At 46.3% G+C, this 11,831-nt stretch overlaps 1 protein-coding gene across 1 annotated transcript in view; it reads left to right on the forward strand.

Annotated features, from left to right (window-relative positions):
* The window catches only part of LOC123498046 (keratin, type 1 cytoskeletal 11-like), an 11,935-nt gene extending 359 nt beyond the window's left edge, over window positions 1-11,576 (forward strand). Inside the window, exons 1-2 of the mRNA XM_045245125.1 lie at window positions 1-627; window positions 11,199-11,576. The exon at window positions 1-627 is cut by the window's left edge and continues 359 nt beyond it. Coding sequence (XP_045101060.1) covers window positions 604-627; window positions 11,199-11,399 — 225 coding nt within the window. The 5' untranslated portion in view covers window positions 1-603 and the 3' untranslated portion in view covers window positions 11,400-11,576. The remainder of the gene's footprint in view (window positions 628-11,198) is intronic.
* Window positions 11,577-11,831: the final 255 nt, after the last annotated feature.

Below are 11,831 nucleotides of genomic sequence, written 5' to 3' on the forward strand. Positions count from 1 at the left end.
AATGTGCAAGATGAAGAGGGAAATATATAATGAGCCAACGAAAGGGAGATGACAGATAGGAAGAGAGGAGAGGAAAGATGGGGAAGGCATGAGGATGGAGATGCAAGACAGGTGGTACCATACAGCAGGTGGGTATTCATTCGGCTCCCCCTTAAGTCGTCAGAACAGTACGGCCAATGCAAGATAAGACTATCATGCCTCCACACATGATGCTTCGGGAAACGTTACATGGGGGACGGGCAGAGTTGCAAGGTAATGAGTTTTTGCTTCAGTTCACGTCGAGTTCTCTTTCCCCACAGCTCCCTCCATCGATAGCTGCTGCTGCGTCCATTTTTCTCAGCCGGACTTGAGCTAAAAAGTGACACGTGCAGCAGCGTGGGGGAAATAGTTATAGTTTTAGGAGGTGAGTTGCGAGCAGCGTGGTAGTAGTGGAGCCCTCTGTGAGCAGGGAAGCGAAACACAGGTTATGGGTACATTCTCCCACCTGGGATGTCCACTGGTGAAGAAGTGTGAATTGTCGAAACAGTGGCGGGACTATTGGTGCAGTGCTGGTGTTAGCGGCACGGAGGAGGCTAGGGAGGAGCCGCCACACCTACGGCCGCCATGCAAAGCTGGAAGGACAACCTGGTATGTACTTTGAGGCGGCTTTGGTGGGTGGCGGCGGCGGGAGCGGGTCAGGAGAGAGGAGGTTGCCTAGCCTGGGACGCCGCACGGCCATGGAAGTTTTCAAGGTTACGGCCACGACCCCCGTTGGCGGCATCATATTTTAGCGATACTGCAGTCTGTTGACAGTCTATGGCGAGGAATGGGGTGACGCCGAGGGACGCGGTGACGGGTTGGGTGTCGTGGTGCCGCCCGCGGTGCGGGTGTGTGGCGGTTGAGGTGCCGCGGCCGTCTCTCCTCACCCCCCTCGCTGTCAACACACTGAAAGGGAGAGTGGTAAAGGAAACGGCCACCTGTGAACACCTGCAGACCACAGCCCAGAGGCTTCTGCTGCTGGCTCTATCCCCGGCACACTTTGCGTCACCTGTTTTATGAGGCAGGTCCCTCGTGGAACTTGCGTCGCATGATCGTAGGTGGCTCCGGTCCCACGGTGTTCTCGCCGCCCAACTGCCCACGCCCTCCCCGCAGTCTGTGAGGTAACATAGCCGGCTTGTATCCAGCAGACCAGCCAGTACGTCGGGCTTTGCTGCCTGCGTGGCCCGGTGACCCACACCCCTGGCCAGCCCCTGGCACCCTAATGGGCCAGCCACTCAGGCACCACCAACCACCGCCGCCCTAGGGATGTCTGAAAGCTTGGCTCCTTACACAGACCGGATGACGTGGCTCTGCTACTAATGTCCTCACTCTCCGCTACCGAACGTTCGTATCACTAAAATAAAGCTTTGCAATTTTGCTAAGAATTTTAAATAATTTAAGATAAGATCATTACTCTTTTCAATTATTACTTTTCACAAATTTTTCTGACTACACATTGAAGAGTAAATCAGCCCACCTTCCTCATTGCTCACCCGTCTGCTTGCCACCAGTGCTGGCTGCCCCACACCCCCAGCGCCCGGCGTCTGGCCACCTGGCCGGGAAATCCATCACAAGAAACTTTCTATCTAGTTATTTGATTGTGATATATATATATATATATATATATATATATATATATATATATATATATATATATATATATATATATATATATATATATATATATATATATATATATATATATATATATATATATATATATATATATATATATAAACCTGTTCTCCACACGGAAAAGAATGAGTAAAACACAGTAAACCACATAGAGCACTAATCACTTCACTAATATGAGAAAGATAACACGTATGTTGCTAATAAACAACACAGGTTCAAGTTTAGTTTCGTAAAAAATTCACTTTTGAAGTTTGCCTATCAGAAATACCATCAGTCCAGCTCCAACGATCCCCGGCCCGGCCAGTGTTTCAAGGCAGGGCTCCTCCAGCAGGCCATGTGACGGGTCGGACGGATCAGTCTATCCAAGAGGTATATTCCATTGACCATAAAGAAGCGTGATTTAGAAAACATAAAAAAAAATTTCAGGCCTTGACCTGTGGGTAGCCATGCCATGTCGCTGACTCTGTCTGGACAAAATAATATACATCCGAATTAAGCCACAGCTGAACTGAACCACTTGATGTCAGTCATCCCTCGCTCCAAAAATATAATGCTAAATATTTGAATAAATAAATCATACAATACTACTACTACTATTACTACTACTACTACTACTACTACTACTACTACTACTACTACTAATAATAATAATAATAATAATAATAATAATAATAATAACAATAATAATAATGATAATAATGATAATAATAGTAATAAAAATAATAGTAATAATAACAATGATAGTAATAACAAACCAACAAATAGACATCAACAATCCAACAATAACTAAATCAACATCTTCCTTACACTAAATATACTTCTGCATCACATTTTTGACGAGTATACGTAAGTGGATTAAAGGTGAAGCAATCATGTGGCCTTACATATTGTTAAATGCAGGAAAAAAAATAGCAAAAATACTTATAGGCACATATGACGGAACATCAGCTGTCCATCGGATAGGCGCACACATCACCGATTACAGAAAAAAACAGACCGATATTTCAAACACACAAACGACCTTATATTTTAATGTCTTAACAAAATAAACTAACAAACTTAACTATGTCAGAATAAAACCCAAATAAAAGACTTCTTCAAGCAAAACCATGATTATAAGAACCTCCGTGATCTGTGAGCACCAAACGATGTATAAGAATGTATTGATGTAAACATGGATATCAAACATGTGTTCTCACGTGACGCATACACATTCTCCGCAGCGAGACACGTGAGGACTGGTGGCGACCGTGGTGTGGCGGTGTGACACTGTATAACGTACACTCTCACGTGAGAAGCCTCGTGCAGCTGCCCATACGAGCATGATGTTGCATACCGCCTTACATTATAATAAATTCTTTAGATGAATCTTCACGAAACTCGCAATATCAAAACATTACTTGCCAACATCCGCTCGGTGGCAGCTAATACTCTGGACTCTCCTCTAAACTTTCTTAAAAAGTCAACAAAGGAACGATTTATGTTATTTAGACTCATAACAAAAGACACGTGATGCTCTTAAAATCTCATGCAATCCACTTCAGTTAAATTTGATATTCGAGCCTCATGATGATACGCCTTGAGTGTTTTCATGCATAAGTATTGATACTGAATGCTTGCTCCTCCATCTGAATCCATCGCTCCTTCAGCTCTCTTTTTTCACGTCTTCTCTTCCAAAAGCTTCCCTCCCGCATTCATCCCTCTGTCGTACCCTCACCTTGCACCTGTCTTCCACACTACATTACCGTGTCTTCCCCCCTACTGCTTTCCGGACATCCCAGGCGGTTCAGGCCCCGGAGGTAGTCAGGTAACCGAGTGGCACCACGTAGAAACGATATTTCCGCCGCGATGGACACACCCCCTAGACTCTTGCCTCTAGGGATGCCACGCCCTCATCCTGACGTCAGCGGCGGCCAGACTAGGATCTTCCAAATGTTAAGTGTCGAGGAGGGGAGTCGGGGGAGAGTGGAGATGCTTGGAGGGAAGGGGTGGAGGAAAGTCTCGTCGGAGCAACTCTTCTCAACAATGACGTCGACGTGGTGGGCGATGACGGCTTTTGGATGGCGGTGGTGCTAGTGCTGCAGGAGGAGGAGGAGGAGGTTAAAGTGGTGGATGTGAGGGTACTGAAGGTGAAGATGTTAGAAGAGAGGGCTGTTGGTTTTGGAGTTACTGGAAGAGAGTGCTGATGATGGTGGCGGTGAGGAGGGTCACAGCATTAGTGGTGGAAGCAGTGGAGGTGGCTGTGGTGCAGCAGGTCAGCACCCAGTCAGCAGGGTCGCGGCCTCTACCACGCACGTTTCGTCTTCGCACAAACTTTTCATTCATTGGGGCCGCGGGTGAATGTGTCCTTTGAGAGGAGGAGGAAAAAGAGGAAGTGAGAAAGGAGGAGGAGGAGGAGGAGGAAAGAAAGGAAGGGAGAGAAGACCTCCAGGACACCTCAGGGACGCCACAAACCTTGTCGGCACTTTTGCTGTCGTGTATGCGCATTTAATTCACTGACAGTGTTAAACGTCCGAGAAAACCTTCGTAAATAAAGGGAAGAACTCGAGGTTCTGGCAGGATACGAGGTGTCAAAAGGAGGCAGGCAGCAGTGAGCAGGCTGCTGGGGCTCCTTGAGTGCCGCGCGTCGAGGCGTGACGGCGGCCAAGACCGCTGAACAAGACAACAAAAGACATGCTGGACGCTCCAAGCTGATGCTCCTCTTATTCTAGGAAGGGTGACATCACCTTCGCTGGACGGCTCGTCATATGCGGAACCAAGATCCACGACGCGAAGCAACAGACGTGGATCCTCGGGTGTCGCTGCCACGGGGATGAAGACCCTTCATTTCGAAACAGACTTAGCTAGTTACATCAGGAGGGAATCTTAATCTGTTGCCCTTTCTGCTGGCCACGTGTCGTGACCAATAAAGGCTCGTTATCTCGTTGTTCGGTCGGAATCACTGAATGTTACTTGAATTCCGCACTAAGTAAAAATAGAAATACGTTGAAAATATTTATGGTGAAAATAAGATACAAACATACACAAATGAAAACATCTCCTAAGGAGTGATGAATAACTTCACATGAAAGTTGCAAAGAACTCCCGTGAGTAAGGCAGGATAGCAACAGCAACAGCAACAGCAGTAGTAGGTGAGCACCTCCCTTTTCTAGTGGTTAGGGAGGGAGTCTTCTGCTGCCACAGGTCGATAAATTTCGCGAGGCAGGGAAGGCGTGATGCACCGGCTGTGCAGCACAGAGGTGGAAGAAGGGATAGAGAAACGGGAAGGAGGATATGATGAGGTGTCAAAAATAAATAGAAAAAAAGCACGAACTGAGAAAACTGAAAATCATGAGCGGTGGACGGCAGGGATGTGCATCCTGCCCACCGGTGGGGTGTCTTTACCGAGGATATTTCCTGGTCTACCGCAGGGCGTGTCAGGGTGGAGGAGTCACGAACATCACATTGACGCAACGTTCCACGCCAACAGAGAAGGAGCGGCCGTCAGTCCGCTGCTGCACAAGGTGTGCCGGTCACGAAGTTACGAATAATCGAAAATGAAGAAAGACGGAAATGAAGGAAACCGAGAGAAAGTTTTCTCTGAACGTGTGAATCACAGAAAACTTGAAAAAAGAAAAAAAGAATCATGACAGACAATAGTTTCCGCGTGAATCACCGATGACTCGTGCTGATTTATGCAACACTGCAGGCGGCGTGCATCAGCCCAGGAACAGGAGACGATACGCAATATTTCGGATTGCATTCACTACTCAGAAACCTTATCTGGATGTATCCGAAGAGCGGCTCCCTTGCCTCACCTGTGCCTGGCATCCCACGCCCACTACACACCGCGCACTGTCTCATATATATATATATATATATATATATATATATATATATATATATATATATATATATATATATATATATATATATATATATATATATGACATCTGAAAAACATCTTTGCAAAGTCTGTTATTCAAGTTTTTTCTTTAATATTTTGAGGAGTCTTACGATGTGATTGTCTGAATCCCAGAAGATCCAAAAAGTCTGTCTCATATGATGACATTGCCATCCGATAAAGAGTAAATGCTTTCATGAACACGCTTCTTTGAACACGAAACTTTAAGAAATTTACACATAGATATAAAAACAAAAATTACTGTATCTTTTTTTACATAATGATATCCAGTCTCATGAGTTTCACCATCCCTGTGACTCATCACTTCACCCCCAAGAGTGTATGCTCCACACTCACAGCAATGTGTGAAGCAGACACGCGTTTCCTGGTCCTGGCTGGATGTCGTCACCATGCAAGGGTCCTGCTGGCGTCGCTACCTCCCTCCCGTCAAGCTCATGGTAACCGCCTTCAGGTTAATCTGTAATTCGATTACTCATGATCTGCATGACAACGCTGGTGGCGACATCACGTTACGGCAACCGTGCTTTACAGATGCAAATGCGACAGTACACAGTGTGGTGTTGATTAATACAGCAATATCCATACCCGCGCGCGCCCACGTGTGTGTGTGTGTGTGTGTGTGTGTGTGTGTGTGTGTGTGTGTGTGTGTGTGTGTGTGTGTGTGTGTGTGTTTGTGTGTGTAATTCACCTCGGTCGCCTACTGGTCATCCAGCCAGTTTTCCTCATTACGGAGCGAGCTCAGAGCTCATAGACCGATCTTCGGGTAGGACTGAAACCACATCAACACACAACACACACCGGGAAAGCGAGTCCACAACCCCTCGAGTTACATCCCGTACCTAGTTACTGCTATGTGAACAGGGGCCACACATTAAGAGGTTTGCCCATTTGCCTCGCCGTTTACCTGGACTTGAACCCGGCCCTCTCGATTGTGAATCGAGCGTGCTAACCACTACACTACGCGATGTGTGTGTGTGTGTGTGTGTGTGTGTGTGTGTCGCATGAGTAGTGTAATAGTGTGACGTAGGTGTGTTACGTGCAAGTGTATGGTACAAGTGTGTGGCTGCCTTGTATGTGCACGTGTGCGGCGTGCAAGTGTGGTGAATAAAAGTGAGTGACACGAATGGGTATTGTATGTGTGACACATGAGTGTGTGTGTGTGTGTGTGTGTGTGTGTGTGTGTGTGTGTGTGTGTGTGTGTGTGTGTGTGTGTGTGTGTGTGTGTGTGTGTGTCTGCGTGAACCAGTGTAACTAGAGAAAAAAGTGGCGGCAAAGTAACATAGTAAAAATAATAAAGAAGAGCACAAAAGCAGAAAAGTAAGAGAAGTAAAGGTATCTGAGAGAGAGAGAGAGAGAGAGAGAGAGAGAGAGAGAGAGAGAGAGAGAGAGAGAGAGAGACCAGGGAGGGAAGGATAGAGTTAAGGGGTACTCGTGTTAGGAGAAAGCAGGAAAAGAAGAGTGTGGAGGAAGAGAAGAGTTGCAAGAAGAGGAGGAGGAGGAGGAGGAGGAGGAGGAGGAGGAGGAGGAGGAGGAGGAGGAGGCGGGGGAGGAGGAGTTCGAGGAAAGAAAGTGGATGAGAATCACAGAGGAGAGCGAAAGAGTGAGGGAGAGCCAGTAAGAAAGGAGAGGCGAGGGCTAGCGGGGAACGAATCGCAGGAGGAATGTAATAAACCAGAAGCTCGGGATGAGGCAGAGCCGTCAATAACAGGGAGTCGATGCGGCCCAGCCAAATCAGAACGGCGAGAAGACACCGCAAGGAGCTTTTGGCTGACTCGCAAGAAATTGGACCTGGCGTGGCCCCTAGCCTGCCAGCTTTAAAAGGAAGACTAATACCACGGTGAGGGGCAGTGAGGCACAGTGGGGCGCGGCGAGCCAAGAAGGCGCTCTCGCTCACAGGTTCAACATAAGCGAAGTGCGGTCTCAGGAGGGCTCTCTCACTGCTCCTGAATGGTCGTCTCGAGGTCTTATGGTGATCGAGCGAGCTTTGGTTATAAAAAAGTCATGGTGTTTCATTGTTTCCATTACTTTGTATGAGAATCAGGCATGAAATTATTCACGTTGTTTGAGATTAAAAGCTACAAATTGATGTCTGGTGCTAGAAAATAAGTACAAGAACACTGGCAACAGCGTCCGTGGCATTCATTCACACACACACACACACACACACACACACACACACACACACACACACACACACACACTTGTTCATTCTCACTACTTTTCATTACTCCCACCATCTCTTCCGTGCACACTTGTTTCCTCTTCCCCCTTCGGCCCTTCCTCCTTTACTCACTCATTAAACTCATTTCCATCAACACTTGTTCATCTTCACCCACTCTCGTCACTCCCTTATCTATATAATTTACCTAACTTTCCCTTAGCAAATCCATTCCACTCACTCTCTTACATCTTATATAAACTATTTTCTTACTTGTTCTTCCTCTTTTACTGATCATTTTTTCACGCCATTCACTTGTCCATATTCGTGTTTAGGTGATTCTCTCTCTCTCTCTCTCTCTCTCTCTCTCTCTCTCTCTCTCTCTCTCTGTGTGTGTGTGTGTGTGTGTGTGTGTGTTGTGCTGACTCTTTCACTTTCTCCTTCACTCATTCATTTCGCCACGTGCTCTCTTGAATTTCTCGACCGCAGCCAAAAAGTCATAAGTTGTGTGTGTGTGTGTGTGTGTGTGTGTGTGTGTGTGTGTGTGTGTGTGTGTGTGTGTGTGTGTGTGTGTGTGTGTGTGTGTGTGTGCAAGCATGCGGGGAGGGGTGTTATATAATTCACTCACGCTATTAAAAAGATGAAGTACTGGCTTTTTGATTGGCAAATTATACGAGATCTGGAGGTGAGACCGGCCGGACTTTGAGTAAGCTCTCATTCACCACCCATCTCATATTTTGTGAAAGAAGATTAGTTGAGTACTCATTCATGAGGGAAGACTTTGGTGATCCCAGGAAAACACGAACCTCACAGTAACGAATAATAGACGAGAATACGTGTGTGTGTGTGTGTGTGTGTGTGTGTGTGTGTGTGTGTGTGTGTGTGTGTGTGTGTGTGTGTGTGTGTGTGTGTGTGCACGATTTCCCGGAAGAAACCTTATACTTGTAGTAGGGAGGATATGGGACAGTGCCAGAAGCCAATGGTGCACGTGTTGTGTGTGTGTGTGTGTGTGTGTGTGTGTGTGTGTGTGTGTGTGTGTGTGTGTGTGTGTGTGTGTGTGTGTGTGTCAAAATGGTCAGTGTTTGAATCTGGTAACATTATCGTGGAGAGAGAGAGAGAGAGAGAGAGAGAGAGAGAGAGAGAGAGAGAGAGAGAGAGAGAGAGAGAGAGAGAGAGAGAAAAAGAGAGATTATACATATAAACACAACACACACACACACACACACACACACACACACACACACACACACACGTCTAGTCTTCCTGTAACCGCTTCAGTTTCCCGCTGGTGAACAACCCTCACACTTACCCACATATCCGCCCAGGGCATCCACTCACCTCACCTCACCACCACCACCACCACCACCACAACTAGCAGGCCATCACCGCTTCCTCCATTTTACCAAGTCGCCTAAAACAATCCTCACTAAACAGTATGTATATCAAGATCCGTTTTCTCAAAAGATTCCGAGTTTCAAGTAATTTCTAAGAGAATGTATTGAAAGTTACTGTGCTGTTTTTGTCATTTTATAGATAGTTTAACATTGATTGTGCAGCATCAATGTTAATTACACTGAAGAGAATCCAGCTCCTCGTCTCCCTGGACTTTAGAATCAGTCCTGAAGGGAGAACAAAGCGTTAAAGAATGCAGGAAATTCATGGCGCCGAGTTACAATGCCTGAGTTTATTATTGATCTGTCTTTTCTTGTAGCAACAACTCGTTCTCAAAGGAAACTCTAGTGAATTAAAAGCTTAACAGAATCATCACGCTTAGCTCCAATGCCCGGCTTCTCTTGGTTTTATCACTTATTTATCTATTCATTTATTTATGCATGCTGCATTGTTTTTCTTTTGACTGTCTGGGCCGGTTCCGGTTCTTGGTGAAGGTTCTTGTCCTGGAGTGACTGACGCCTCTGCGGTCTTGATACTTTCTCAGCTAGTCACTTTGCCTCTGCCGGGCATTTATTTGTTATAAACTGTCATTTTCAGCTACAACCTGTACACAAAGTCAAACATATTTTATAACCAGAGATAATTGCTATTGGTGAGCACGAAACGAGCTCTAAAAAAAAAACTATCTCAATCTATTTATACAAGTCAAAACATGAAAAATTGGTAGGAATTACTAATGGCGAGGACGAAACGACCACAGGAAAGAACAAAATAAAAAAGACAAATTATCGTTCATGAACTGAGTACTTCTTTTTTTTTTTTACAATACATTTTACACTACTATTCGTACAAGTTATAAGAAAAATCTGAAAACCGGAAAAATAATGAAGGTATGCATGAAAGTAGGATTAAATAAAAAAAAAAGTAATAAAAACGAATCTATGATGAACTACATAATTAGATTCATATACAGTATCTTTCCAAAAATATGAAAACTTTGGTGAATTTCTAACGGCAAGAACGAAACGACCACCGGAGGATAAGACACAATCATCAAAATAACGAGAGAAGTCTTCTGTGAACCACACATACACAATACCTTCACATTCTACACCCTGATTTCAACTTGATGGTAATACAAGTCAGACGAGGACTTAATTGAATGGAGGTGGCGCAGAGTATGATGGTATATTCATGATTCTGAGAGAGTAATTACATAACAGAATCCACACACACACACACACACACACCACATGGGGACGCGCGTCATGAATACGTTATGTGCACACGTGAACCTTGACTAAGTATAAATTTAATATACTGATCTACAACGTAACCTTAAGCAATTCCCTGGTTCCCTGGGTCCTCATGGCGCTGTAGGTAGAAACGACATCCTCACATGATGGCAAAGCGATAAAGAGCGATGCAGAGGTGGCAATATTATCTAAGGTACTGCTTCTGATGGATAGTGGATGGTTGTGCTGATGAAAGTGCGTCTTGCAGGGGAAAGTAAAGCTATACTAATTAGGCGACTTAAGCGGGAAGGACGGAGCGAATGTGGATAAGTAAGGTAGATGAGGATGACGAGGAGGAGGAGGAGGAGGAGGAGGAGGAAGGGATTGTGTCAGTGTGTCGGTGTGTTGTGGCCAGACAGAGGCGTGTTGGTGCAGAGTGAGTTGGCACCTCTGACCTCCCACCCCACTTTTACTTATTCCAGCTTTACTCTTTTTCCTATTTTCTCCTCGGTATACATATCAACACAAATGTACATCTCTCTCTCTCTCTCTCTCTCTCTCTCTCTCTCTCTCTCTCTCTCTCTCTCGCTGAAGTGTCGTGTCGTGATGATGAAGAGCCCTAATAAACATTCAGGTGAGGTGCTTTATGAGAGACCTGCAGGTGCTCGCCGTGTATTCTTGTGTTGTATTTTGGGGGAGACTTCCTGCCGACCAGCTGCCCCAGCTCGACCCCCGCCCACGCACGCCAATTGTTCCTGTGTGTATAGAATAGACTCCTTGTTGTCTAGCTTGTTTTAGTCCATGCATTGGGAAGACTGACTACAGTCCCACTGAACTGTATCTCTCCACGTGCCAGGTAAGAGCCGTGCGGGGCGGCGGAGGGGTGGGGGCAGCGGTCCGTAGCGGCGGCGGTGGTGCAGGCGGCGACATCACCACTACCACCAGTGACAGCAGTAACAGCTCCACCGGCAACAACAACAACAACAACAGCACCACCACCTCCAACAGCAACAGTCCCAACAGCAGAAACGAGACGCGGGTGAGTACTACAGCATGAGTGGAGCAGTGGATGGTTAAGAGGTATGGGTGACAGTCCCCTTCGCCTCTCATAGCATCGCCTCATCACTCACCTCCCCGGTTACTAACCATCCGAGGGCCTCCCGGCACACCCACCCTACCGCCCACTGCACGCCCTACACCGGCTGCTCCACCCGCCAGGGAAACGCGCCGCTGCCTCTGGACTTTGTTCAAGCTACGGAAGTTTAGTCGGTGTTTAAGTTCTCATAGGAAACTGTAGAACCGGAGTTTCCTTGCGGGACAATTGGAAGGGTTGGCACGCCTGTTTCGCCTCGGGGGCCGTGTGACCTTGGCATTGAATCTGGAGACGAGGTGCCAGCGACCATGATATAACTGCCGACTAACATTGTATCGTTCACTCAGTGGGCACCGTTTTAATGCTCATTTCGTAACCATAAATGTGTCTCTGGAG

The sequence above is a fragment of the Portunus trituberculatus genome, chromosome 47, assembly GCF_017591435.1.
Source record: "Portunus trituberculatus isolate SZX2019 chromosome 47, ASM1759143v1, whole genome shotgun sequence".
NCBI classification, from domain to species: Eukaryota; Metazoa; Arthropoda; class Malacostraca; order Decapoda; family Portunidae; genus Portunus; species Portunus trituberculatus.